The 26,458-nt window shown below is 36.6% G+C and overlaps 1 protein-coding gene across 1 annotated transcript; it reads right to left on the bottom strand.

Annotated features, from left to right (window-relative positions):
• Positions 1–1,670: 1,670 nt before the first annotated feature.
• On the bottom strand, positions 1,671–25,772 carry LOC127878005 (uncharacterized). Its single transcript, XM_052424361.1, has 9 exons — positions 25,515–25,772; positions 16,937–17,180; positions 14,425–14,541; positions 12,280–12,702; positions 11,567–11,780; positions 8,481–8,646; positions 6,951–7,139; positions 5,477–5,709; positions 1,671–4,584 (listed from the first exon to the last, which is right to left on the bottom strand). The coding sequence occupies exons 1-9, from the start codon at positions 25,571–25,573 to the stop codon at positions 3,935–3,937; spliced, it is 2,295 nt and encodes a 764-aa protein (XP_052280321.1). The 5' UTR covers positions 25,574–25,772; the 3' UTR covers positions 1,671–3,934.
• Between the last annotated feature and the right edge of the window lie 686 nt (positions 25,773–26,458).

Genomic DNA, 26,458 nt, shown 5'->3' with positions numbered 1-26,458 from the left:
CTGTGTGCAGTTCTGTAATTAAATAACACTATATTATGTGTGTGTCTGAGTATCAATTTAATTTGATTTTCAAACTTGCATTTTCTTGTTCCTCTGGCAGGATGATGAGTGCAAGCATACGTTGCATCTTTTAACAACGTGAATACAGGTACACACGATCCCTGTACATGTATCACGAGTATGTCGTTTCCTAATTTACGAATTTGACGTATTTTGCAAAAATACAAACGAGCCGCATATGAAAAAATGGGTATTAATTACTGTTAGACCATATACTGTGAAACCATTTATTTTCGACAGCACAAAATTTCGTCATAAAAATGACGATTTCGTCAGCACTTAAATTCGCCGATTTCTGATTTTGAATTTTTAAAAAATGCGTCAGTCTAATCCGATTTGTGTGTAATACATATTCGCGATCAATCGCAGTTGCGAAAAATCGTGGTACGAATGCGGGAACACACTTGAGAATCACTGCAAGAGGTGGGGCCTGTTTGTCTTATGCCAATTAACTAGTCTTTTGTTATCAAGGGACAGTAATGGACCCTCATAATATATGCCATTCACACGTTCATTGTTATGATTAGCAGACAAGTGGGGTCGAATAACCGTTAACGAGTGTTTGTAACAACGAAGCCAATTGCCAATTAGTCTTATTCTATTATTATAATTGCCATACTGATAACAATTTTATTAAAATGCTGTCAATAACGTTTTAAAACTGTTTGTGTTATACGAAAGAGGTTCCAGATTGTTAAGTGTTTTTTTCAAATAAAATGCTTTTTTTATTCTGATATCAACATTAAAATTATAAACTCTATGTGTGTGTTTGTTCTTAAAAAGTAAACTACCGGTATATAAATCAATAATGTCAATAATTTAAAAATAAAAAAAAAGATACATATAAAATAGTAATAAGTGTGGTTAAACGCAAACAACAAACAGCAATTAAAATGATTACGAAACAGCAGTGAATGTGTGCATGGATTATGTTGGAATTTAATGCCTTATGTCTACGGTAAAGTTTTAAAATATTGTTCAACTTAGTGTTTGTTTGTGTTCAAACATAGAGAATGATTGTTCGTTAGGATCTTAAATTCGCCGATCGGTCTACTGACGAAATTTATGAAAATTAATTCCTGACGATTAATAATGGTTTCACAGTATGGCGATTGTAGCGCCAGTCCAGCCTGCGCATCCGCATTGGTCTGGTCAGGAGATACCCTGCCCGCTATAAGTCACGCAAAACTTCGTGGTCTCATTTGTGGACGTTATGGCCTCTCATCAGAGCATACGGATGCAGGGGCATATCTAGAAATGTTCGCGTGTGTCCTAATGCTCATTTTCGCACGTCGCGGCTCTAACGGTAACTTGTGTAAGGGTGGATAACTATGCAAACGTGCATAGTTTATCTGCACCGTATGAAACAACAAAAACAACAGAAAAGACAGTTATTAATGTATGGTTTATTTTTCTGTTATATGTTACAGACACTAACTTCTGGCTAGCACTATAACTAACTACATTTAACGTCCCATGTATTAACGTGTATAAACACCTAGCACAATAGTTATTACAATATTCACATGAATTTGTAAAACGTGGATATTCACTCACTCGTTTAGCCCCCCCTCCCCAATCTCCCCTCCAACCTCTAAATAGTTGTTTTTGTTGAACTCATAGTAATGCGAATATTCTTTATAAAATTGCGATTCCCTTGATAAACATTTACTTTAAATTGAATAAAATGGCCTTTTGCATAATGCATTATGAGATCCAATATCCTTATAAATATGCATTCAATGTACATGCATGAACAAGCATGTATGTATTTCTTTGTAATTGACAGCTGATGAACCTGCTGTATTTGCGAACAATTAAGGTATACATGTGAAAACGTGCAGACTGCAGACAATGAAACTCATATCATATCAATAGAGGCATATAATAGTGCATTTGAAATAACATGTGAAACGTACACTATGCACCCATGTGAGTAGTCCATATAAACGGACTGCCAGAGCCTTTGATAATTTTTGCTATGGCGGCTCTGGCAGTCCATATGCACCCCATCATAAACATGGGTGCAGTTCAGCGCAGAGAATCCGTGCGCTTCACTAAACAGACGTCGTTCGAGACAAATTGAGGAAAATAATGAATAAACTTCATAAACATGTTAAATTTACCTGAATGGCAACCTACGGATGTTATCCTTTGCATGCACCCTATAAAAACACGACGATGTTTCAACACTTTACTCGCTGACATGTTTTATGTTTAAATTTGAAACAGTGTATTCTGTATCGAATAACACATCGTTATCGACTTTGTAGACTCCAACATATAACCCGACGTGCAAAATATTGGTGTACTGCGACCTAACCAATATTGGGTTAATTTTCCAATATGGCGGATACAGCGTACGAAAGCAAAACAATGTCAATAAAAAGCAATTATTTATTGTTTTAATGGTACCATTCGTATGAGTTTGTGGTTTAGACAGGTAAACGTTGATAAGATCTTGCAGTTTCAGTGTTCCTTAACCATTGCATTGTTGATTAAATTTTGCACCCATGGGCAAGAGCCGGCGCATTGCAACTATCAGCTAACCATTGGGTTATAAAGCTGAGAGTTGAATTATTGCAACTATCATGTGAGATAATATGATAAAACAGTAATATTACACTACTTTGTGCAAAACAATACTCGTTTATTATGTCGATTTCAATGTGTATGAGTAAATTAATACAAGTATTATTACAAATATGAATGATCCATAAATGTGTTTAATGTATTTTACTCTTAAAAAGTACTATTAATTTCAACATTCTGCAATAGGTAAATGATGGTGTACTTAACCAGCAATTCGATAAAAGCAAGTTAATGTAAAATACCACGGTAAACAAGTTTTATAAATGAGTGTATGTATTCGAAGTTTATAATGTTCTTCCTTGCCTGAGGCCGAGAACAGGGCACGCGCCTCATCACTAGGACTGCCTCATAAACTTACCTGACTTAACAGTTGGGACCAAATTTGAAATAAAGATGCATTTTCTATATATTTATGAATGACATTTGATTAAAGTGTCGCCTTATGCTACTGGGGAAACCAAAGTGCCCGGAGGGAATCACGACAGCCCAGTATGTCGACAACAGACCAAGCTTACATGAACAAGAAGCGAGATTGAACCCGGATCGACTGAGAAGCGCGGGTACAAGCCAACACGACAGCGATAATACTATTCAACGTCATTGCTTTTTTATGCTCATAGTTCAATCACTGAACGCAGTTAACGCTACATTTTTTTTCACGCAGACACACAATGGCAGGTTATGTCGTATTATATCCAATGAAAAAATATCAGCACAGCGTCATGTATATGTTAAAACTCGCATTAAATAAATTACGTTGCCAATAAAGTCGATCTTGCGCGTTTAAGCGTCACTTAAAACAGACAAAATCGATGTCGCTTCAAACAATACTACATGCAAGTGTTTCACTAAATGATATTACGCAATCCGACCATATTCGCCTATTTATACTCTAACTTTCATGAAAATTACTTACATCACAGTCATCGACTTATCTATCCTGCCGTCGCCCCGATTTCTAACGCATTTTAAATGTATTACGAATAGACTATACATAAAATATTATATCAATGAGATGCGCTCTGTATAAAAACAGCAAACAATACAAATGTGAAAGTTTGACGTATGCTCTTTTGCATACATTGCCGAAAAAGTATATGCAAATCGCAGGCAACCCTTTGCTTCAGTTTGGAAGTAAACATTTGAAATCATTTATTTTTATTTAGTGAACAAGAGAATCAATATGACTCGTGTTCACATTTAATTATTCACTAAGTTTCGGACGTCACACGAATGAAAAATACAGGAGGCCTTTTCGAGTATGACGTTATCGGCACTGTTCCTACACGTTGGTTACCGGCGTCTTACCATCGTCTGCGTCGTGTCTCTCTGCGGTGATTATCTGCATCTGCCCGTAGCCGCCGTTCATTATACAGGCCGACTTCCGGTACTCCTTCATGATTTTTCGGATCTCCTCGTACATCGGCGCGACGATCACTATGACCGCCATTACGACGGCGAAGATCTGCGTGCCCCAGATCCAGACCGAGAACTGCACGAGATCCATCTTAGGAAACATCGCCATGACGCCGGGAATCACTACCGCGAACACGACTATGCATAGCACCCCGCCGATGTAGGCCGTGTACTTGGCTCGCCGAAACGTCATCGCCATTTGTTCGAACGTCGGTTTCCCATCGTATTCCAGCCCCTTTAGCTCTTCCCTATAGTTAAACTCCCACGGATTAAGCGGGTTCTCAATGTCATACATTTTCTGCCACTCTAAATTCTCATCGTCCACCGATTTGATATTGTGCGTGAAAATCGAAACTAAAATACAACATAGGAAGCTGGCTCCGAAGCTGGAGCAGGTGCCCGCCAATATGGCGTAGTTCTGGACAGTGTTTTTCAGGAAGTTCCCGAGGCCGCCATCGTAAAAGGACGCTGTAACCAGGGTGGCGGTTATGCCGCAAACCAACCCTACAGCTCCACCTATAAAAAAAGTTTATGATATTCAGTTTATACCAGACCCTAGTTAACTAATCATGGCTTTTACTCGCTGCACTTCGACGTTATTATTTTATAATAAAACACAGTGGTTTAATTTACTGTACACGTGTATGATATGGTCAAAATAATAAAATGACATAATCTGTAGGTATGACTAGCCAAATAAACTTGACGTATAGAATACTTGTTATAGCGACATTATTTGTCGAATAATAATTGTATTAAAAAAACCAATTACAATTTTGTAAACTTAAGTCTAAACATGAATAGACGACTTTAATATCAAGATTGCATTAGAAAAAAACATTTCCTCGTAGCTTTACCAAAAGTAACTTCTTATATCCTTATACTTTATTTTTAACGTCAAATTTAAGACCCTCACTATTTGACATTCATGAATATTTGATAACATCAATGTACCGATACAGCTGTGAAAAAGAAATTAACGTCATTCTTTAATATCATAAGCACTTGCTATAGGAAACGTCACTTTCTAATCAAATTGGCATTTAATACGTCATATAGCATCATGTTGTGGTGAGGTCGTAAAGCGTCCAAAAATAGCTGCCGAGAAACTAAAATTCATAATCATGATACCAAAGACAACATTGCGAAGAACCGGGCCGGATATTCATTGAAATGAGCTTCGTGCGTATTTATTGATCCCATTACAGACGTCGTGTTCGATTTGCATACTCACCATAAATATGAAATATATTAAAACGTGTATTTATAAATATATTAACAGTTCTGCGTTTGTAATTCAAGTACTACAGAAAAGGGGTGAAAATGGGGCGGTAATAACAAGGCGCAGTACATTGCTTTGCTGCTCCGAATATATGTAAATACTACGAAGGCTATCAACACTGGGTACCTGAAATGAGACCTTTCCCGGTGGCCTTGACCCAGATAATGGAGAGTATGACCGGTGGGAAGCACGGGATTGTCACTATGGCGCCGCTGTAGAAGATCCAATTGAGGTCAATCCCGGTCTCGAACACGACGAGACCTAGCGGGATGATGGATATCGTCACCATGACAATGCACCAATCCTTGAACCCGATCAAACCGTCCTCGTACTCTCTGTAGCGCCCGTGGGTGGAGCAACTGAAATGGCATGCTCTGACTGTTATAATTGTACCGTCCGTTCCTATGTATGCGCTAATAGATGTGTGCGAATGGCATGGTTCTCAGTTTTGACGAATTATCACATACGCATGTATAAAATATTGAAAAGGATTTTCTTAAAGGGGCATTTTCACGTTTGGGTAAATTGACAAAATTGAAAAAAGTTGTTTCAGATTCGCAAATTTTCGTTTTAGTTATGATATTTGTGAGAAGACAGTAAAACTGAACATTTACCATGTTCTAAAATAGCCATTATATGCATCTTTTGACGATTTAAACACCTGAAAATTATAAAGCGTTGCAACGCGAAACGAATTGATAATTTGGAGGGTTCTGTTGTTGTCGCTATAGTTTGTGAAACTAAGAGGATTACTTATATAGAGTATAAAATACATTTGTCATTGTATCTGGAAGGATGACCGAGTGGTCTATGTCGCAGACTTTACTCCAGGACTCCAGGGGTCAGTGGTTCAAGCCCTGCTGAGGTTTACTTTTTATTTTTTATTTTATTCTTGATTTTTTACTGGAGCTTTTAAGATCCGATGTTTACATTTATCAATATAAAGCATTTAATGACAAACTTCAAGATATGCCAAAATCTGTGAAAAGGCCCCTTTAACGTTGAATGTGTCAAAACGTTTCTTGTCATACACATATCATTTATGCGGGGAACTTACTATGTGACGTCTTTATTATGTAAACTCTGATGATGCATACCGAATTTTGCAGCTGGCAATTCTGATATAAGTTGTAAAATCGAAGGAACTATAAATTTATGTTTAGCTTTATATTTCGTGAAAATATAATGTAAATTTGACATCCGTCAAGTGACCAGTTAAATGTGTCTACTGTTTGCTTATTAATACTACCATTTTTTAGACACTGGCAATTTTATATGAGGTTATTTGAGCTTATATTCGAAACTTCAAAATTGTCAATGCGTAAAAAATGGACAATTTTAAGCGGAGTATGTATTGAACTGTGGTCGTAATGTTTATCAAATATGAATTAAAACTGTACACACCATCGGCAAACATAAAATTAACATAAGTGACATTGCTTCCGTGTGTTAGGACACGCATTGATAGGACAATGTTCCGATTACAACAAAAAGAGTAATGTAATCATACCATGTATGATGTATGTTTTATTAAAACGTGTTTTCGAAAAAAAAGACGTTAGATGGGTTAGGTTCCAGAAATTTCGAAACCAATGCTTACGTATAGGGGGGTTTAGTCGCATTGCTGGATTTTCCGCTTCTAGCTCGCCTGTCGTCTTTACATGGCTGACACGTTGAAACATCCGGGCACTCACAGCGGTTGTTAGACTGGTTCGCCACATTTTTCTTCCTCACGATGTCTTTTTTCTTCTTCCCGCACAGGACACAGTCTACTTCTGTCAACCCTCGTCTGCAGGTATTGTAGAATTGTTTTTATTTATATATCCCCTGCATAAACTCAATTTATAGTGTAAGTATTATATTTGCCATCGTGAGTCATTTCCTTAATTTTATTTCACACTTCTTTGAGGTTTACATTAATTATACAATTATGCTTATACTGTTCGTCGATTTCTTCTTTGTCGTATTTTACTATTATTAGAAATAATATTTGCATTGGAAAGTGACCCAATCAGATAAATAACGGTATTTCCAGGTATACATTTGGTAAAGGCATATGAATGAAGATTTTGAACTGTGGAATATTTCCATGTACTAATGTATTTAAATGTGCATACTAGAAATATCAGGCCTACCTCCTTCGATCAAGGTTATTTAAAAATAATATATTGATATCTTGTGTAATGTTAAAAGTCTATGAATACTCAACAAATCGTGTAAATTACAAACTAAGCCACATGAACGACCATGATACACGCACATGCGCTTTAATGGAAATATCTCGTATTGAACCCGTGGAAAACCTCTTTTGATGAGCGCCTTGATTACATGTATGAACACACGTATGAATTGCAAAACCAGACTAAATCCCGTCGTTAAAACACAATGAAATTGGTACTGCGTGAAAAAGGCCATAAAACGTTTACTTTTTTTACTACTGGCATCGCCTTTGTGGATAATTAGATTCCTAGATAATGTGTTTCTTATCTCACAATGCGACCTGTCGTGGCCTGGTTATTGTTAGATATGTGGTTAAATAGGTTACTTTTTTCATTCTGTCTACGTAGCATTTTAAAGATAAATTACTTATAATTGTTTGGTGGATGAACATATTTTGAGACGGTAGATCGGTCTACACAATGTATTTTTATTTATATAAAAATAATTATAGACTACATAATAGTCGTACTATTTACAAAGTTTCACGTACAAAATCACTATAATGTGATTCAAAGGAAAGTTATGATGCATAACTTAAAATTTAAATTAACGATCTAAGAAAAACATTTTAACATTTCGGAATGCAATTTTACATTTGGCATCAATGTGTTATCGCTTAATCAACAAATAGCTCGCGATCTGTGAAACCGGGGTTTAATGCACCTGCGTGAAGTGTCGTTCCAGATTAGCCTGTGCAGTCCTAGAATGAATTATTGTTTAAACAAAACAAGTCATGAAAGTGAAAAGTGTTGACCAAGATAAGCCTGTGCGGACAAGCAATATGGGACAACACTATGCACATGCATTAAGCCCAGTTTTTTTCCAGAGCTCGGCTCATTTAATGAAAAATGGGACGAAATAAACGCCGATACAATATTCATCATACTTAACTTCCGGTGACCCCGCTTACCTGAAAGGTTTGATGTAAGTCTGGTAGATGTCATAGACGATGATGGAGGACATGGCCATCACCTCGCCTGACCCAGTGGACATGAGCGCCATGGCGCCCATCGTGAGGATCAGGATTCCGCCGGCGCTCCCCAGCACCGTCTCCGCAATCAGTGGCGTTACCAAACCTGTTAAGTGTAAACGTTTTTTTGATAACATTTTGTTGGCATTGAAAGCCAAAAATGCATATTGAAAAGCTCTCGAGTCCGTTTCCTTTTGAAGATCCAGTACTCGGTGTCCTTTGAGTTAGATCTAAAGAATGCTCCCACAGTAAGGAATGAACCCGTGCCCTCTCGGTCGCGACACCATATCCGCTACGCCACGACGACATGTCAATATGGAGGACATGGTCGTCAAACCTGTGGAGAGGCTATGACTGACGTGAGTCTTCTCATATCTAAGTACGGCGTCTTCTTACCGACAACGTACGGTATCATACAGGGTCTTTAAATTAATATTGGGCGATAAACTATAAATTATAATAATATATAATTATCTTAGACTTACCATTATTTGCAGTATTTCCCGTTATTTATTTTAGTAACCAAATTGCACTACTTAAGTTGACTACATTCAATGACAGCACTTTTTTATTGCCGAAACGTGACTTTACGTTTACTTTGAAACAGTTTTAACTAAATGACAGGATGTGCACCTTGATTGACCTTATATGGACAAATGCTCGAAAAAACAAAACAAAAAAACCCCCACCGCTTCCACGTGACTATGTTGAGCCAATGAAGAACGAGTGCTCTGTACGTATGACAAGCGGTTCGACGCATAATCCCAAGAAACTAGGTTTCTCATGAGAACCTAGGTTCTCAGAATGAGAACCTAGGTTCTCGCTTGAAGATTGCACATGGCTTCAAGAACCCAAGTTTTCAAATGAGAACCTACGTTTTCATGAGAACCTAGGTTCTCATTTAAAAACCTAGGTTCTTATGAGAACCTAGGTTCTCATTTGAAAACCTAGGTTTTCACGAGAACCTAGGTTCTCAGAATGAGAACCTAGGTTCTCATGAAAAACCTAGTTTCTTGGGATAATGCGTCGAACTGCTTGCCATATCAGTGGTTTTCATTTGGGAACCATAGGTTCTCTGAGAACCTAGGTTCTCTGAGAACCTAGGTTTTCAGAGAACCTACGTTCTCATGAGAACCTAGGTTCTCATTTTGAGAAACAAGGTTCTCATAGAACCTAGGTTCTCATGAGAACCTAGGTTCTTTGAAAACCTAGGTTCTCTGAAAACCTAGGTTCTCTGAAAACCTAGGTTCCATGAGAACCTAGGTTCTCTGAGAACCTAGGTTTTCAGAGAACCTAGGTTTTCAGAATTACGCGTCGGACGGCGTAAACTTGCTCGTTTGGAATACGAGACACATATTATTCATGACGCAGTATCAATGGGGTTCACATATGATTCCAGCCCGGACAGAATGAAAACATGCCGTTAAGAACTTTATTTTTGCAGATATCTCAAGTTATTGAAATATGTTTGCAAAGTCTTTAGCGCATAAGTTTTTCTTGCAGTGTTGCCGATATCTTACGATTGAATAATACATTATTACACATAATCAATAGAGATAAAACTTGTATTTTATACCATAATGATTGCTTCCTACATGTAGGTCACAGACATCCTTCAAATAGAAAACTGTACCGTACAGTCGTTTGAGGCCCGAACAAGGGAACTGACTATTTGAAACTCATTAAATGCTGTGACAATGTATTATGTAACGATTGATCTGAATTTTTAGTCTCAAAATAATATTTACAATTAAAGATGTATTTCATAAACAGTTCAATTTTTTTATTAACGTGTTCAGACCAATGTCGACTGATTACTTTACTAATTTCATTCCTCAAGAACACCCATGCACGGAAACATGAACAAGAGGCCCATTCCGCTATCCACGTTTCGTAGAATATTACTGAGCATTGTCTGAACATTGTTCAGAAAATGCTCTTGGGGAGAAATATTCACGGTTTCACGCCTATTTCTATTCATTTTACACATATGCCGCCAGCGTGTACCAAGCAATGGGAGACAACTGGAGGTTAATTATGGCAAGCGATTCGACGCATAATCCCAAGAAACTAGGTTTCTCATGAGAACCTAGGTTCTCATGAGAACCTAGGTTTATGAAATCCCAAAGAAACCAGGTTTCTCACGAGAACCTAGGTTCTCATAAGAACCTAGGTTCTCATAAGAACCAAGGTTTATGAAATCCCAAGAAACCAGGTTTCTCATGAGAACCTAGGTTCTCATTTAAAAACCTTTGTTTACGCTTGAGAACCTAGGTTCTCATGAGAAACTAGGTTTTTCATGAGAACCTAGGTTCTCATAGACACAGAGAACTTAGGTTCTCATGAGAACCTAGGTTCTCATGAGAACCTAGGTTCTCATTCTGAGAACTTCAGTTCTCGTTTGGTATCCTAGGTTTTCACAAGAACCTAGGTTCTCATTTGAAAACCTAGGTTCTCATGAGAACCTAGGTTCTCATTCTGAGAACCTAGGTTCTCATGAGAAACCTAGTTTCTTGGGATTATGTGTCGAACCGCTTGCCATATGTACGCGGTTGTAGGTATTATGCTTATATCGGCTTATATTTACTAGTTTGTACTGTGGCTTTGATCATTAAATACTGTAACTACTGCATGAATTCATCATTTAACTGTGGTAGCTAAATATGACTCTTGCAAATGTTACTATTTGCAGTACACTATTGATGTTTAAATCTTGCTTATTTGTATTAGGTATAAAAATGAGCCTCGCTCTGTGAAAATGGGTTTAATGCACGTGCGTTAAGTGTCATCAAGGCTCATCAGGGACGACACTTTCCGCCTTAATTGGGTTTTTGCTAAGAAGAGACTACATTTAAACGAAAAGTGTCGTAAAAACGGAAAGTGTCGTCCCTGATTAGCCGGTGCGGACTGCACAGGCTAATCTGGGACGACACTTTACGCACATGCATAAACCCAGTTTTCTCAGAACACGACTCATTTAATCCCGTTTTATCAGAGCGCGGCCCAAATCAATTCCGCCAACGCACCTTCGTCGATCTGGCCATGCGTGAGGAGGTTGGTCTTGTTCTCCGCGCTCAGTGCGAGGTAGGCGAGCCCGGTTGTTGTCGCCATGGTGCTGGGGATTGCAAACCACATGAGCCCGCCCAGTAGGAACCCGTACACGCCCTGGGTGGGCTTGGCCGCGATACGCGACTGCCAGGACGCCTGGTCGCAGTACGTCACAGCGGAGGAAACGAACACCTACGAACACAGTATGGCAATATACGTGGTTTATTAGTTTATTACAATGTTTAACCAATTTCATATGTCTTGGGCAATTAATTTGTTCCGATCGATTCTCACAAATTCAGGAAATTTATCAGAACTGAGTTATTAAAAAAGTAATAGGTAAAGTAACGTAATTACTCAGCCGCGTATTTAGCCAAAATAATTATTTTGATCATGAATTATTTATGACTCAAATTTTCGAACAATTACATTTCATAAGCATCCAATCTTTTTCACGAATCCGGCGACACATAAAACATAGCATATACATGCAAGAAGTTATAAGGCTTTATTAGCTTCGTTTGGGTAAAATAGGCATGTCTGGGGAACTCAAAATTTTCGGACACTGTATTTTGGTAAAATTTTTTTCACTGGAAAAATATTAATTATGTTTAAAATTTTAAAAAATGAGTTATTGCGGCTTAATAAAGCCTTAACAATTATCGCTTACGATCTAAGAAATATATCAAACCTCGATAACGCCGAACAAGAAAGCCACTCCCGACCGGAATGTGAGGTAACTGTTGTCATAGTTCTCTTCCGGCCCCTTGATGCACGAGATGGCAGTAAACATGCGCTCCACGTTGCCAATAGAGCTGTAGTCCTTGTTTGTGTTGTGCCAGATCTTTACCACGAACACGATCAGCAAAATGAAGACAAGGCAGGCGTTAAAATACGACACGTAAAAAGTAGTCCCTAGGCCGCCGATCAGCGAATAGGAGCCGAATAAAACCGCCATTGTAAGGAGTGTGAATTCATCCGAGGCGTTCTTGGTAAGAGATTGTATGGTTGCCCGACCGGCCAGAAGGATGCCGATGGTGATGACAAGATTGGTAAGCAACGCAAAACAGCAGAAGACAACATGCGCCTTGCGACCGAATCGGGCGTGGATGATCTGCAAATAGGACGGTTAATAAAAATCGCTATATCTAAACGTAGTGGTCGGTTTCGTCGCAATTATGCTAATGCATTTAAACAAGGAAGGTGCAAGTACATTTTTATTATAGTTCATCAGTTGTTAAGATAACAATGTAACAATAAGAAATATACACAGAAAACATACTAGTGTTAAGTATTTTATGACAATGGGATGGGATGGCATATCCCATAAAAATATCATTAAAGCTACAAAGGAATTAACTTGTTAATTAACTCAATCTTTTAAATTATATGTATGTTTAGGAAAATGTAAATAAAATGCACTCTATCAAGGCTTCTTAATTGCTGACACAGAAAAGGCAAATAGTAACTTGTTCCATTTTTTGTTAAAGCCACACACCTTGAAATGAAATACATGTTAATCAATACATATAGATGCAATTTGAAAGTGTGCAAAATTGTCATTAAATCTATAGCCTAGTAAGCAAGTAATTTATTCTTTTTTTAAATTTTAAAACCGAAAGTAGGATTTCTATACGAAAATATCCATTTCAACAAACGCGATTATTTTGAGGTTTTAAAGCGCAAAAAAGACGGATTTCTACCTTGTAACCATCAGATATATTCTTATTGACATAGATAAATTTAAATATATAGCCTAGTTAGCAAGTAATTTATTATTTTTCAAAAGGTACCGCTTTTAAAACCGAAAGTAGGATTTCTAGACGTATACGTCCATTTCGACAAACGCGATTATTTTTTAATTTTAAAGCACAAAAGAGACGGATTTCCTCCTTGTAATCACCAGATATATTCAAATTGGCATATATTAAATATGTTTCTTATTTATAATTAAATGTACTATGCCATGTATTTCATTTCAAGGTGTGTGGCTTTAATCCATAGGAATTAATATATGTGATTGTCAATCGAGGCAGATAATATGAAATTTGATGCAGTTGTTTTGTAAGAAAGTATCTCACAAAATTACCTTTCATGATATCAGGTAACAATTAACAAAGTCTTGTATAAAGTGATAGTACAATACATATCGAATAATGTGACAAAATATTCCTCGTATAATGCATGCGTACAAAATACATTGAATAATTCGAGTTAATTATGTATCATACGAGGATGCCATGTTTTAATTAAACACATACAAAATGAAAGGTTACGATAAACTTTGCATGATTATATGTTACAAAGTGCTATTCAAACTGCGAGGTTTCGAAATACTTAATAGTGTTTATCCCTGGAGTACATAGGGGAATAGCGCAGGAAATTCAAACTGGGTCTTTAAACACGTTGTTATGAAAAAAGGGCAAAGTTTGCGTTATGTGAAGTTATACTATTCATAACATAATGCGAGAATATAATATTAATTTGAATATTGTGAGGCTGCAACATACCGCTAATGATGCTAAATTACAAGAAACCTTTCTGATGTGAAGTAGCATTAAATCCCTTAGGATGAAAATTTACAAAAACCATACACGATCAAGGTAACAATGTCCGGGCGAGTTGACATAATAGCTTGTTTAAAGCGAGATTACAGTTCACCATGCATTGTTCGAGTTTTAATGAAAACTGTATAGTGCCAGCATTCGCGATACAGTATCAACTATCTCCGGAATCATCCGTGAGATAGACTAAAGCAATAAATCGTCTGCTGATCCACAGTGCAATAGACCGTGTAGAATACAAATTTGTATATTTTTTTGTATGACCTACTTACTTGCAAGTATGTTTTTGCTCCCGGTGCTCGTGTTTTGAACTGGACGGAGAACACTGGGAAAATGAATATATTGAAGATAATCCCCACCGCATACCAAAAGGGGCCAGCTATGCCGTTCTGTAAAGGGACAATTTATAACTGTTAAGGAACAATACATATATATATTTGTAGACAATGTTTTTGTCTGCATCTTGTTTGTGCAACATCTTCGGAGCTTCTTTTAACCCATTTATGCCTAATGGACTCTCCCATCCTTCTAAATTGGATCAATTTATTACCAAAATAAGGGATGTCTATTATATTAATTTCTATATTTAGAATATTTCCTACATAAATTCCTTGAAGCAAACAGCGCAGACCATGATGAGACGCCGCATCATGCGGCGTCTCATCTGGGTCTACGCTGTTTGCCAATGCCTTTTTTAGACGCTAGGCATAAATGGGTTAAAGCATGATAAATAATCTCATCAAACCGGTTACGAATTTCATACGCATATTATTTTATCCTTACAATACAGATAAGATACTAAATAGGTATTAGCAGTAATACCAAGGGCATTAAATACGTATACAGAAACGTCTATATCTATCTCAACCTTTTGCGTCATTACAATTAACTACAAGAAATGCTCACGAGAATTGCCTATTAATTTGATTTCAAACCATTAACACAAATTAATCGAACTTATAGTTGCGCATTGATAATATTTAATCGCTTAATTATACAGACCAATCAAAGTTATAAATATTTACAGCAAACTGTTATAAATCTGCAAAAAACTTCAATACATAAAGATTACCTTTTATTCGATCCCTACTTTTCTAAAACTGCTCTCGTGTAAGTGAAAAAAGTAGAAATATTAAAATATATACCAGGGTATAAATGAAATCTACATTAAATACCGAAAAATGCATGCATACTATTTATATCGGTGCATTAATATTATTAAAATTGTATCAATATCCAAGAAATAGACATATATACGAAAAAAGAAGTCCGTAATTTCTCTAAATTTTCGGACAACCTCTTTTTAAGCAAAAATAATTATTGTTCGAGACTTTTACTTTTTGAACACATGGGTTTTCGTCCATAATTAATGCCTCTTAATTTTCGGACAGTATATTATACAGCGCTATTGTACAGACTTCGGCCCTGTTTTCGCTTTTCTTGTGAAATTTCAAAGACCTATAGAGTCTTTGGAAATTTCGATCATTGATTTTTACAATCGGATTAAGGTCATACAATGTGGTAGATGCATGCATGAGGGCAATAGACCATTACATTCGCGTAATTGGGTAAAAACCATGTGTACCGATAGAAATCAATGGATTCACCCACCAGCATTTGAAACAGTTTTGTCCTATTAAGGAAGCATAACGTTTTATGTTTTTACTTTTTTGTTCTATATCATTTCTGGCAAGTGTTCGTAAGGCTGTGAAGCCGTATTTATTGTTCTAGGCAGAAAGAGAAGACTAAATCTCAATACAATTATTGTACATTGATTTCTTGCGTTTATTTCAATAAAATTATAATTTTCGGATACCTTAATTTTTGTCTCTAAATTTTCGGACACCTGTTATTTTTTAAATATTATTCGTATCTAAGTTTTCGGACACGCATTATTTTAAGTGTTCGAAAACTTAGAGTTATTACGGTATATATGTTTAGTCCATTCCATAAAATCATGTTATCACGCGAAACGTAATAATTCGAAAATTTTCCCGTTTCTAAATACATGTATTGTGAATCGAGCTCACCCTAAAGTCCTCTATATGTTAGCGCCGTCCAAACCCAACACATCCCCTGGTTTAAAACAGTAATGCGATCTGCTAGCAGAGTTGTCCTTCTCTGCTCTCTCACACACGTTTTCTTTCTTTACTCTCAAATATAGAGTTGTTGATCTCTGTCCTAACATAAATAGTTATAGTTCTTTTCTCGGACATACAGAGTTTAACTTCTCTGCTCTAAAAGACAGAGTTGTCGTTCTATTTCCTCAGATAAAGAGTTGTCGTTCTCAGCTTTCACATAGTACAGAGTTGTTGTTCTACGCTCTCACGTACAGAGTTGTGGTTCTCTGCTCTCACATACAGAGTTGTCGTTGTCTTCTCCCACATACAGAGTTGTGGTTCTCTGCTCTCACATACAGAGCTGTCGTTCTCTGCTCTCACATACAGAGTTGTCGTTCTCTGCTCTCATATACAGAGTTGTCGTTCTCTGCTCTCGCATACAGAGTTGTCGTTATCTGCTCTCACGTGCAGAGTTGTCGTTCTATCCTATTCACCTAAATGTAATTTGTGTGCAAAATATTGCGTTATAGGAGCATTACCTACTGATGCTGACTTAACTAAGACTAATCTCCCTTTGGAGAATGTTGACGGACTTATTGTAAACCGGCCGTGTCTAATCTCAAAGGGCTTTCTCACAATGGTTATGGTACCAATGCACAGCACGACGAATAGGGCTTCATTCACTGTACGGAGTTTGGGGATTGCCAATAAGCCGAAAGCATACCTTAGCTGTAAGTGTCGCGCTGTGGAGAATGTCCCCAGGCCAGATAAGCTGTGAAGCGACGGTGACCGCCGTCAGGCTGAGGGAGACGTTTCCGCCAGCGTCGAACGTTGTGTCCAGGTTGTGCTCGTCGTGGAAAATGTGCTTCCGGACTGCGTTATGCACCAGCGCCAGGATGATGGAGAAGCCGCCGAAGCCGAGAATCATCAGCAGCGCCGACTCGTAGCGCTCAAGCACCGGCTCCACCCTAGCGGTACGTAAAATGCCATGTCACATAGCACTGAGTTTATTATGTAACATATAGCGTTAATTCAGATAAGTTGATAAAAAATAAGCCACGTTCGATGACAAAAGTGTTCTAAATATATTTACTATTTTGACAGAGTTACTATTTGTCATATTCGTATATGATATAATAAATTAATGTAATTGGGGATTTACCAAGTCATTAATGCAGACAAGTATGAGCCTGTTTCAGACGCAAACTATTTTATTTTTTTAATACGTACACACGTACTTAAGTTTAAAAAAGTAACACTATTGTGCAATTAAATGTAATCGAATGTATCGCCAATGTTCTATATGTTGAAGTTGTAAGCTAAGGCATGTCGAAAGTTGGCTTTCGAGTCGTTAACTCTTCTTATACTGTTGACTTAAGCCAACGGGACCTAGAAGCGGTTCTTTATTCTACGGGGTACAAATCGGTAAATCGATGTACTCATGCATTTCTCTCCCGGGGAAAGGAGGTTTTATGTTTGTGATGCTTCTAAATAGAGGAAACGAAATATATTTCAACACTATAAACGGATAATGACACTTTTGTAAACTGCTTTTTGCATCATATTGCGAAATTATATCAGCTCGGTATACATATTTAAGATATCGTTATTACTTGATAGACGATGGTTGCTTGAACACAAAATTGAACTTCTCGAGAGAGTTCAGTTAAACTATTTAACGTAATTTAACGAAATTTGATTAAAAACGGCGTTCGCGAGCAAGTGTGTGTAATGTTGTAAAGACGTTGTTTTTTTTTAAATTGTATGCCTTCACTCAAATGAATAATCAAAACCATACAAACATGAATTAGTTATTTGATTTTTGTTTCGTTTCTTATCAATAGACTCTTAACGCAATCAGCGTATTTTAGTATGTTTGTCCCGTTTCATCTTTACACGTAAATGTTCACGAAGCTGACTTGTTGTTTTTTCTGTTGTTCATATGGTATGACATGAAACCCATTCTATTCTATTTACTTATGATTAAACGATATGCATGAATTGTTAACTAATATTTCTATTGCTTGATGATGACTTCCATTTCTTCGTATATGTCTTTTACTTTCATCGCTTTGATTTATTCATATGGTAATAACTACGAGAGGCTTTGGTCTCGTATAAATAGTGTCTGACATACGACAGGTGTTCAAATCTATTTTAATGTGTGGCGAACGGATAATGTGCAAGAAAGAATGACAAATAAAGTTTATGGTTTCTTTAAATAAGCAATTTACACGTCATTGCATTTATTTTGTACAAATTATACCACTGATCTTTTATATTTAGTTACGTAATGAAAGTATCATGTTTAAGGATTCTATCATTAGAATAGAAATAAAGATTACGTTTATGTTATTCTATTACTGAAAATTTAGTTTAATGATAACAACGATGATCCACCTGCATTTCCAAGAGCGAAAATACGTGGACTTGACGCTATTAACAGAAGAACATCGTAAAAATGAACACATGATTACCGGGATGAATATGTAGCGCTCAGTATAAATAAAACATATTGTGTTTATTTCCATGACGTTATTTAGAGTTTTAGAAGCTAACTAAACGCGCATATCTATATATGAAGAAATATATTGAAGAAATAATAAAGGTTCTTAGCATCATAAAACTTTTGATAGCTTTTAGTCCGTCTCGATTTATACGTCATCCTCCAGCAAAATTAAAATTTTAAACGTGATCATACTTCTAAATAACAGTAGTTTATCTCAACATCTTGTGAGATATAGACCATATACTAAACAACATTTAACCAACAAAACCGTTTGTATTCATTTCATTTCGTAGTCAAAAGGTTAATTTTCAATTTTGCTATTCCACAATCCGTCATTATAAACGTGGAATTTCTATGAGATGCGCATTTAATGGCCGCTATCAGATCTCGGTCGCGAAGATTTCGCGTGACCAGACCTGATAGCAATATCTGAATAACCAATATCCGAGCTTTTACTCAAGTATCTAGGGTAGTAAATAGTTATCAATCAGGCTTAAACATATTGTATTGGCTTTTCCTTAATTAGCCTCTCATTTGGAATGATAATTTATTGTATTTTTATTTAGTTAAATGCGGCAGCACTATACTAGCGATTTGTGAGAGTCGCCAGTGTCATAGCTTAGATTGCCACTAAATAAACTTATTGGTAAAGGCTACAGACACTTAAGAGGACTTCCTTTTATCACCGCATGATGGCGGCAAAGCCAATGGGGTTGACAAAATAAACGTGCCCGATACATTACCAATATTGTATTACAACCGGAACAATGGAAACTTCTTCACTAAATGAATGAAAAAGCAAATGTTTTTTCTGCTGCTGATAAAACATATAATTATACGTATGATCATATATTCTTTAAAAACTTTTCACAGATGTTGGCATGTATTGAAGTTTGTCATGAAATACTTTATATTGGTTAATGCAAACATTGGATTTAAAAAGCTCCAGTGAAAAAAAAAGAATAAAATTAAAAAAGAAAAAAGTAACCCTCAACTGGACTATAACCACTGACCACTGGAGTGAAAGTCTTTCGCTTAGACCACTCGGCCATCCGTGCTCATTAAATGTGAGGTTTATTTTATACTTTATATAAGCAATCCTCGTAGTATCACAAAATAATAACGACAACAACAGAACACTCCAAATTATTCGATCGTTTCGCGCTGCAACGCTTTATAATTTTCAGGTTTTTAAATCGTCAACAGATGCATATACTGGATATCTTACAGCATGATAAATGTTCAGTAATAGTGTTTTCTCACAAATATCATAACTACAACGAAAATTTGCGAATCTGAAACATTTTTTTTTATTTTGTCAATTTACCAAAACGTGAAAAGGCCCCTTTAACGATTGTCATAAACAGAATCATTCTTAAGAAAAGTGACAGAAATGACATTTATGCATTATACTTTACGGCTTTATATTGCAAATTATGTTTAAACGTATTTCCTATTTTGTTTCCCCATAGCCATTTTAGTAGATAACATAAGTAGCGAGTGCAACGGAAATTTCCCATAAGACAACCGCCCCAGAAGACTTTTAAGTTTCGTAACACGGGATAGAGCGCAAGACGCCCCGTTTACGAGACGACCGTGTTTCTTTTGAGTGCCCGATATGAAGTACCAGGTAGGCTAAGAATGAGCGGCGGATCGAACCTACGACCCCGAAGTTCTGAACCCGATGTGTCCCCACTAGACCATTGATACGCTCTTCCCTTTGAAAGTACTAAATTGCTTGCTGATCGATAGGTACCGGTTTCGGTAGAGTCGCATTTAAAAACGACCAATATCTAAATAAAGATCGTATCGTATCTTAATCACAATGGAACGCAGAATTAAGAGGTCATTTTCGCGCCTATCCAATCAACAGAATATTCATTGATGCCAATTCTTCCCCCAAACAAACAAACTAATTAAATAACAATTTGCATAATTGTAAATCTCATATGAAAAACGAGGTTCCTTAGTGACAATACGTGATGGAGGGTTGCTTGGCGGATGACAGAGACAAAACGCTCCGTGGCTCTGTCTTCGCTAATACGTCACCATACGAGACAGACATGCAATGAGAAAAACAAAATTTGTCGTGCACCAAAACCATGGTTGAATGAAAACATTCTTGAACTAAAACGCAAAACACGCAAACTGGAACGCATGTGGAGAAAAAACAAACAACCAGACCAATATGAACTTTTCAAAAATGCCAGAAATACACTTTCGAGTTGAATGCAGATAAGCAACGATCGCTTAGTCAAAAAGTAATTGATTTTCACGGAGATTCTAAAAAACTCTACAAGTTTGTATCAGAATTAACAGGAAAAATACTGATAACCCTATGCCGGAAGGTGAAAGCGACAGCGCGATAGCTGAAAATTTTGCCGATCACTTCCTGAATAATATTAACAAAATTCGAGATGCCCTTGCATTTTTCGAAAAAATCACACCCGATCACAAGGAAGTACCATGTTTCGGTATGTTCGAGGAGCTAACCCAAGATGAAGTGAAAAAGATCATCATTCATCTTCAAACAAAATCATGCGAACTAGATGCATTGCCAACAAGAGTACTAAAATCATTTTGAAACGTGTTACTACCGTTCGTGACCAAATTGGTTAATCTCTCTCTGAGTAAAGGAGTTTTTTCTTCAAAATTTATACAGGCAAAAGTAAGACCACTTCTTAAGAAAATTGGACAATTTCCTTCCAAAACATCAGTCAGCCTACAGACAATTCCATTCTTGTGAATCTGCTTTACTTAGACTAGTCGAAGGTATGGAGGAACAAGAGGATACTGCACTTATTGCCATTGATTTGAGTGCTGCCTTCGATACAGTCGATCATGACATTCTACTAGAGGTGTTGCAAAAACAACACGGTGCATGTGGCACGGCACTAAACTGGATAGACTCGTATCTTCGTCCAAGAAGCTGTCACATAAGTGTTAATTCAGCTTTATCGGCGGCACGTTCTTTGGAGTGTAGTGTCCACCAGGATAGTTGTCTTGTTCCATGGCTCTACCTGACGTACGCTGGAACACTGTTTGATGTCGTTCCACCCTCCATCACAGTCTACGGTTTTGCAGACGACCATACCGCAAACAAGCGATTCAAACCTACATCTTCTTCTGTTGAAAGAATTGCCATTCAAGAACTTGAAAGTTGTGCAGTCCTTATTAATAACTGGATGAACGAGAATAAACTGAAAATGAACGCATCAAAAACGGAATTCATCATGTTCGGTAGTAGACCCCAATTAAATAAATGTCAATCTAAAGAAATAGATATTGCTGGTGACACTGTTAAAGCAGAAAAATGCATACGGTATTAGGGTGCATATTTAGACGAAACACTCAATTTTAAAGAACACATCAAAATTAAGTGCCGTACAGCCATGTACAACTGCCTTAAATTAAAAAAAAACATAAGGAAATACTGAACAAAAGAAGCAACAGAAATACTCGTTTTTTCTTTGGTAATATCCCATCTGGATTATTGTAATCTCATCTTGTATGAAACAGCTCAATGCGAAATAAACAAAATGCAACGTATCCAAAACATGTGTGCCAAATTGGTACTCGGCCGACATAAAATATGACAGTTCAAAAGATGCCTTGTATGAACTAACCTGGCTACCAGTAAAGGCTAGGATAACATTCAAATTACTGAACTTCATGTATAATTGTTCTGTTGGTCACGCGCCAAAATACCTTACAGAACTTTTAAAAGAAAAGTACCAGCACGTAACTTACGATTTACCATCTCGTATGACGGATGTTATGATGTGAAACGCACAAAGAGAAAAACTTACATGGACAGGAGTTGCGGAGTTGGTCCGAAACTGTGGAATGACCTACCATCAAGCATTCGGAATTCTGTCTCAATAGACATTTTCAAAATGAATTTGAAAACATTTCTCTTCAGAGACTTTTATAACCTATTTTAATTTGAATACCTGTGATTTCAAAACAAATCGAGGCTCAGTTGTATGGGCTTATTTGTCCAACAACCATGACTCAGAGGACTAAGAAATTAAAGAATTGTGCGGGCTTCTTTGCTCGAAAAGGATATTTATTGTACAAGTGACCGGTAACCAAAAATCATTAGGGATTCTCTGCTCAATGATTGAATGACATCATCCAGCGGTCTTTTAGTCACGCTTAGCCCCTCTAATTGTGTCTTATAGTCACACTGAAATTTTAACCTACAAGTTGTGTCTTGTAGTCACACTTGGTCAGTCTATTTGTGACTTGTAGTCACAATAGTTTAAATACGGTTAAAACCCAAATGAAGTGTCCGTAAGGGTGACAGGCGACCTGTAGCTGTGGGATCCGACAGCTAGAGTGCAGAAATATCCTTTCATGTATCCTTTCAGTTAATGAAAAACAGTATCTTTATGTTGCCAAAACTTTGCTCATAATATCATTATAATTATTGTCTTAACCCTAGTTATATCGATTTATTACATAATATTTTATTTTTCCTGTGTTTTAATATCGTAGCCTGTATTGTTTTATTGCTTAAGTTTCTTACAGCATTTTTATTTATATCACACATTTTTAGATTATTAAACCTTTAATTAATGCTACATTATATATATATATATATATATATATATATATATATATATATATATATATATATATACTAAAATACTAAAAAAATTAGAATACGTATCTTACTGAATTCAAGGTGTAAACATTATCTAATATAAAGTTATAATTAAAGCCAACACAAGGTCGGAGTTAAACCTAGTAGTAGATAAAAGGCTCAGCATTATTAAGACATATTAAGGCCTTATAGAGATTAATTAATATATTTCTTATATAGATAAGTTTGCAAGCGACGAATGCGCATCATTTCGGAATGATACTTCGAAAAGATTTATGGTGACAATATTGCTAAGAAAATAATGAGTACGATCAAATAAATACATCATATTGCCTCTCGAATTGTGATTGTATTATAAACCGTTCAGGTCAAAGGTAAAGTGTGTACATCACGTAACTATGTGTTCTATAATTGAGGCATTTAATCGTGTTAAGGACAAAAAAATCTTAAGTATAATTGAGCATCGCTCTTTGAAAAAAGGGTTTAATGCATGTGCTTAAAGTGTCGTCCCACATGAGTCTGTGCAGTGAATGCATGTGCGTAAAGTGTCGTCCCACATGAGTCTGTGCAGTGAATGCATGTGCGTAAAGTGTCGTCCCACATGAGTCTGTGCAGTGAATGCATGCGCGTAAAGTGTCGTCCCACGTGAGTCTGTGCAGTGAATGCATGTGCGTAAAGTGTCGTCCCACGTGAGTCTGTGCAGTGAATGCATGTGCGTAAAGTGTCGTCCCACGTGAGTCTGTGCAGTGAATGCATGTGCGTAAAGTGTCGTCCCACGTGAGTCTGTGCAGTGAATGCATGTGCGTAAAGTGTCGTCCCACATGAGTCTGTGCAGTGAATGCATGTGCGTAAAGTGTCGTCCCACATGAGTCTGTGCCGTGAATGCATGTACGTAAAGTGTCGTCCCACATGAGTCTGTGCAGTGAATGCATGTGCGTAAAGTGTCGTCCCACATGAGTCTGTGCCGTGAATGCATGTACGTAAAGTGTCGTCCCACATGAGTCTGTGCAGTGAATGCATGTGCGTAAAGTGTCGTCCCACATGAGTCTGTGAAGTCCGCTTTTATGATATTTTTCGTTTAAAGATAGTCTCTTCGTATCAAAAATTAAATTAAACGGAATGTATCGTCCCAGATAAGCCTTTGCGGACTGCACAGGCTAATCTTGGACGACACTTTACCCTCATGCATTAAACCCCCATTTCACAGCACACGGCTCATATTGTTTCAGACATATCTGTGCATTTTATATGGATATAGATAAAGGGACATAAAACTGCGAATATTTCGTTTTAAAATATAATAGTTTCACCTTTATTAATTTATTCACACGTTCTTATATAATAAGTTATATTCATCAAACAATACATTTCTAAGAAATATAAGTTATAAGAATAAAGATTACCCGGTAAGCATAATTTAATGAGTTTAACTTGAAAGCAACTTAAATCAAACAATATATTTAAGATTCAGCCTATGTAATACCATGTTACGACCAAAGAATAAAACATTGGATTGTTTTACGCATTAGATCGTATCAGTTCAACAAGAGAAATTTACTATTTTTAAAATGATAAGCCATAACTAAATTGTTGAACCATTTTCTTATAAATTCATCAACGCAAGTCGAGCACTTTGATAAGAAAGGCGTAACTTGCCTGCCTGAGATATGAACGGTTTAACTAAATAGTGACTCAATCCAGTAAAAAAAAAACAAGCATTATATTTGAATATGATCGACTTTCATAAAATATTAAATATTATGTACTTTGTGTGTATGTAGCGGTTTATTCGTGTTTAAGTTAGTAAGAGCAAAACGAGGCAAAATGGACATGGGATGAAATTATATTTTTTGTTGGAACGTCGAGCCAAAGGTGGAATTCAATACATACCATCACAAAATATCTGACTAGTTTTGATTGTTATTTATGCATATTACCCAAAATGAATGCCCTTTTGTGTCGTGTTTTTTTGTTTTAAATGGTTATGCTTTACATAACGTTAGTCCATGTCTTAATAAACGTTTCATCATATAGACGCTATAAATGTATGTTTTTGAATTTAATTTAAAGCACCGCGTTAAATGAACAAATCATCTGAAATAAACTGTCATAGTGCATTTGTATATTAACCATATGCAATGTGTTACCAGTACGCCCCCACGGTGTTAGTCCCATATCACTCACCCGGACTTGTCGTGCGGCTCGCCCAGATGAAGTGGACACGCTGCACTCAAGTTGGTCATCTCGGAGTCTAGGTTAATGCTCTGGTACTTATCCGGTGTGTTTTTCCTCTGATACTATGTATTCTTATGTATTGTCGCATGCTATATAATCAGTTTTTTAATGTTTGAACATTCTTATCAGCTGCTACCGAAACATACATGTAAATGCATCATGTTCATTTTCCACGTTTTCAATCTACGTCTTTACAGTATACATCAAAGTCTACATTGTTCAATACTACCTGGAAGTGGTGTAGTAACGTCTTACAAGCATATGTGAACTTAAGCTACAATAAAACACGTATTTGATTGCCATTAATTACATAATTATCATCCTGAATTAATTACACAGCGATACCATAAATATTCCGTTCGAAGGCGAGTCCATCCTATTCGCAATAGTTCTCAACAATTATGAAAAATATTATTAATGATCAAAAACGTGTTCGTTAACTACGAAGCACAGCTATGTAACCTATTAAATCTTTTGCAAGCGTCGGCGGTGCTCAAAGCGACCTTTATTAAAGCGTCCGATAATCAAACCATCAGTTGTACTTAATTAAACGTGAAGCCATATATATTGTTCTGGATAGCGATATTTCGCCGCGACAAGGCATTTGCTGTTATCAAATTTATTCCATTCCATTCCCCGTAAGTTTAATTTAATTTTCAATAATACACGGTTATTACAGTCCGAACTAAGCGTTAAAATCATTGTTGCTTTTAATTATAAATCTGAACATTACAATTAATGCATTGACTAAGTAATTTCATATTTATTTTTTACTTTAGAGATTCATGTTAACTTGATATGAAAAGCACCATGTAACATAAACATCTGTTCGTCTTTCGGTTGAGGAATATATCCACTGTTTTCAGCGCGTTGAGTGAGTCCTGGAAACGGGA

Source organism: Dreissena polymorpha, chromosome 4 (assembly GCF_020536995.1).
Source record: "Dreissena polymorpha isolate Duluth1 chromosome 4, UMN_Dpol_1.0, whole genome shotgun sequence".
Classification (NCBI taxonomy): domain Eukaryota; kingdom Metazoa; phylum Mollusca; class Bivalvia; order Myida; family Dreissenidae; genus Dreissena; species Dreissena polymorpha.
The sequence above is the reverse complement of the archived record's forward strand: the minus strand, read 5'-3'. Positions and strand labels throughout refer to the sequence as shown.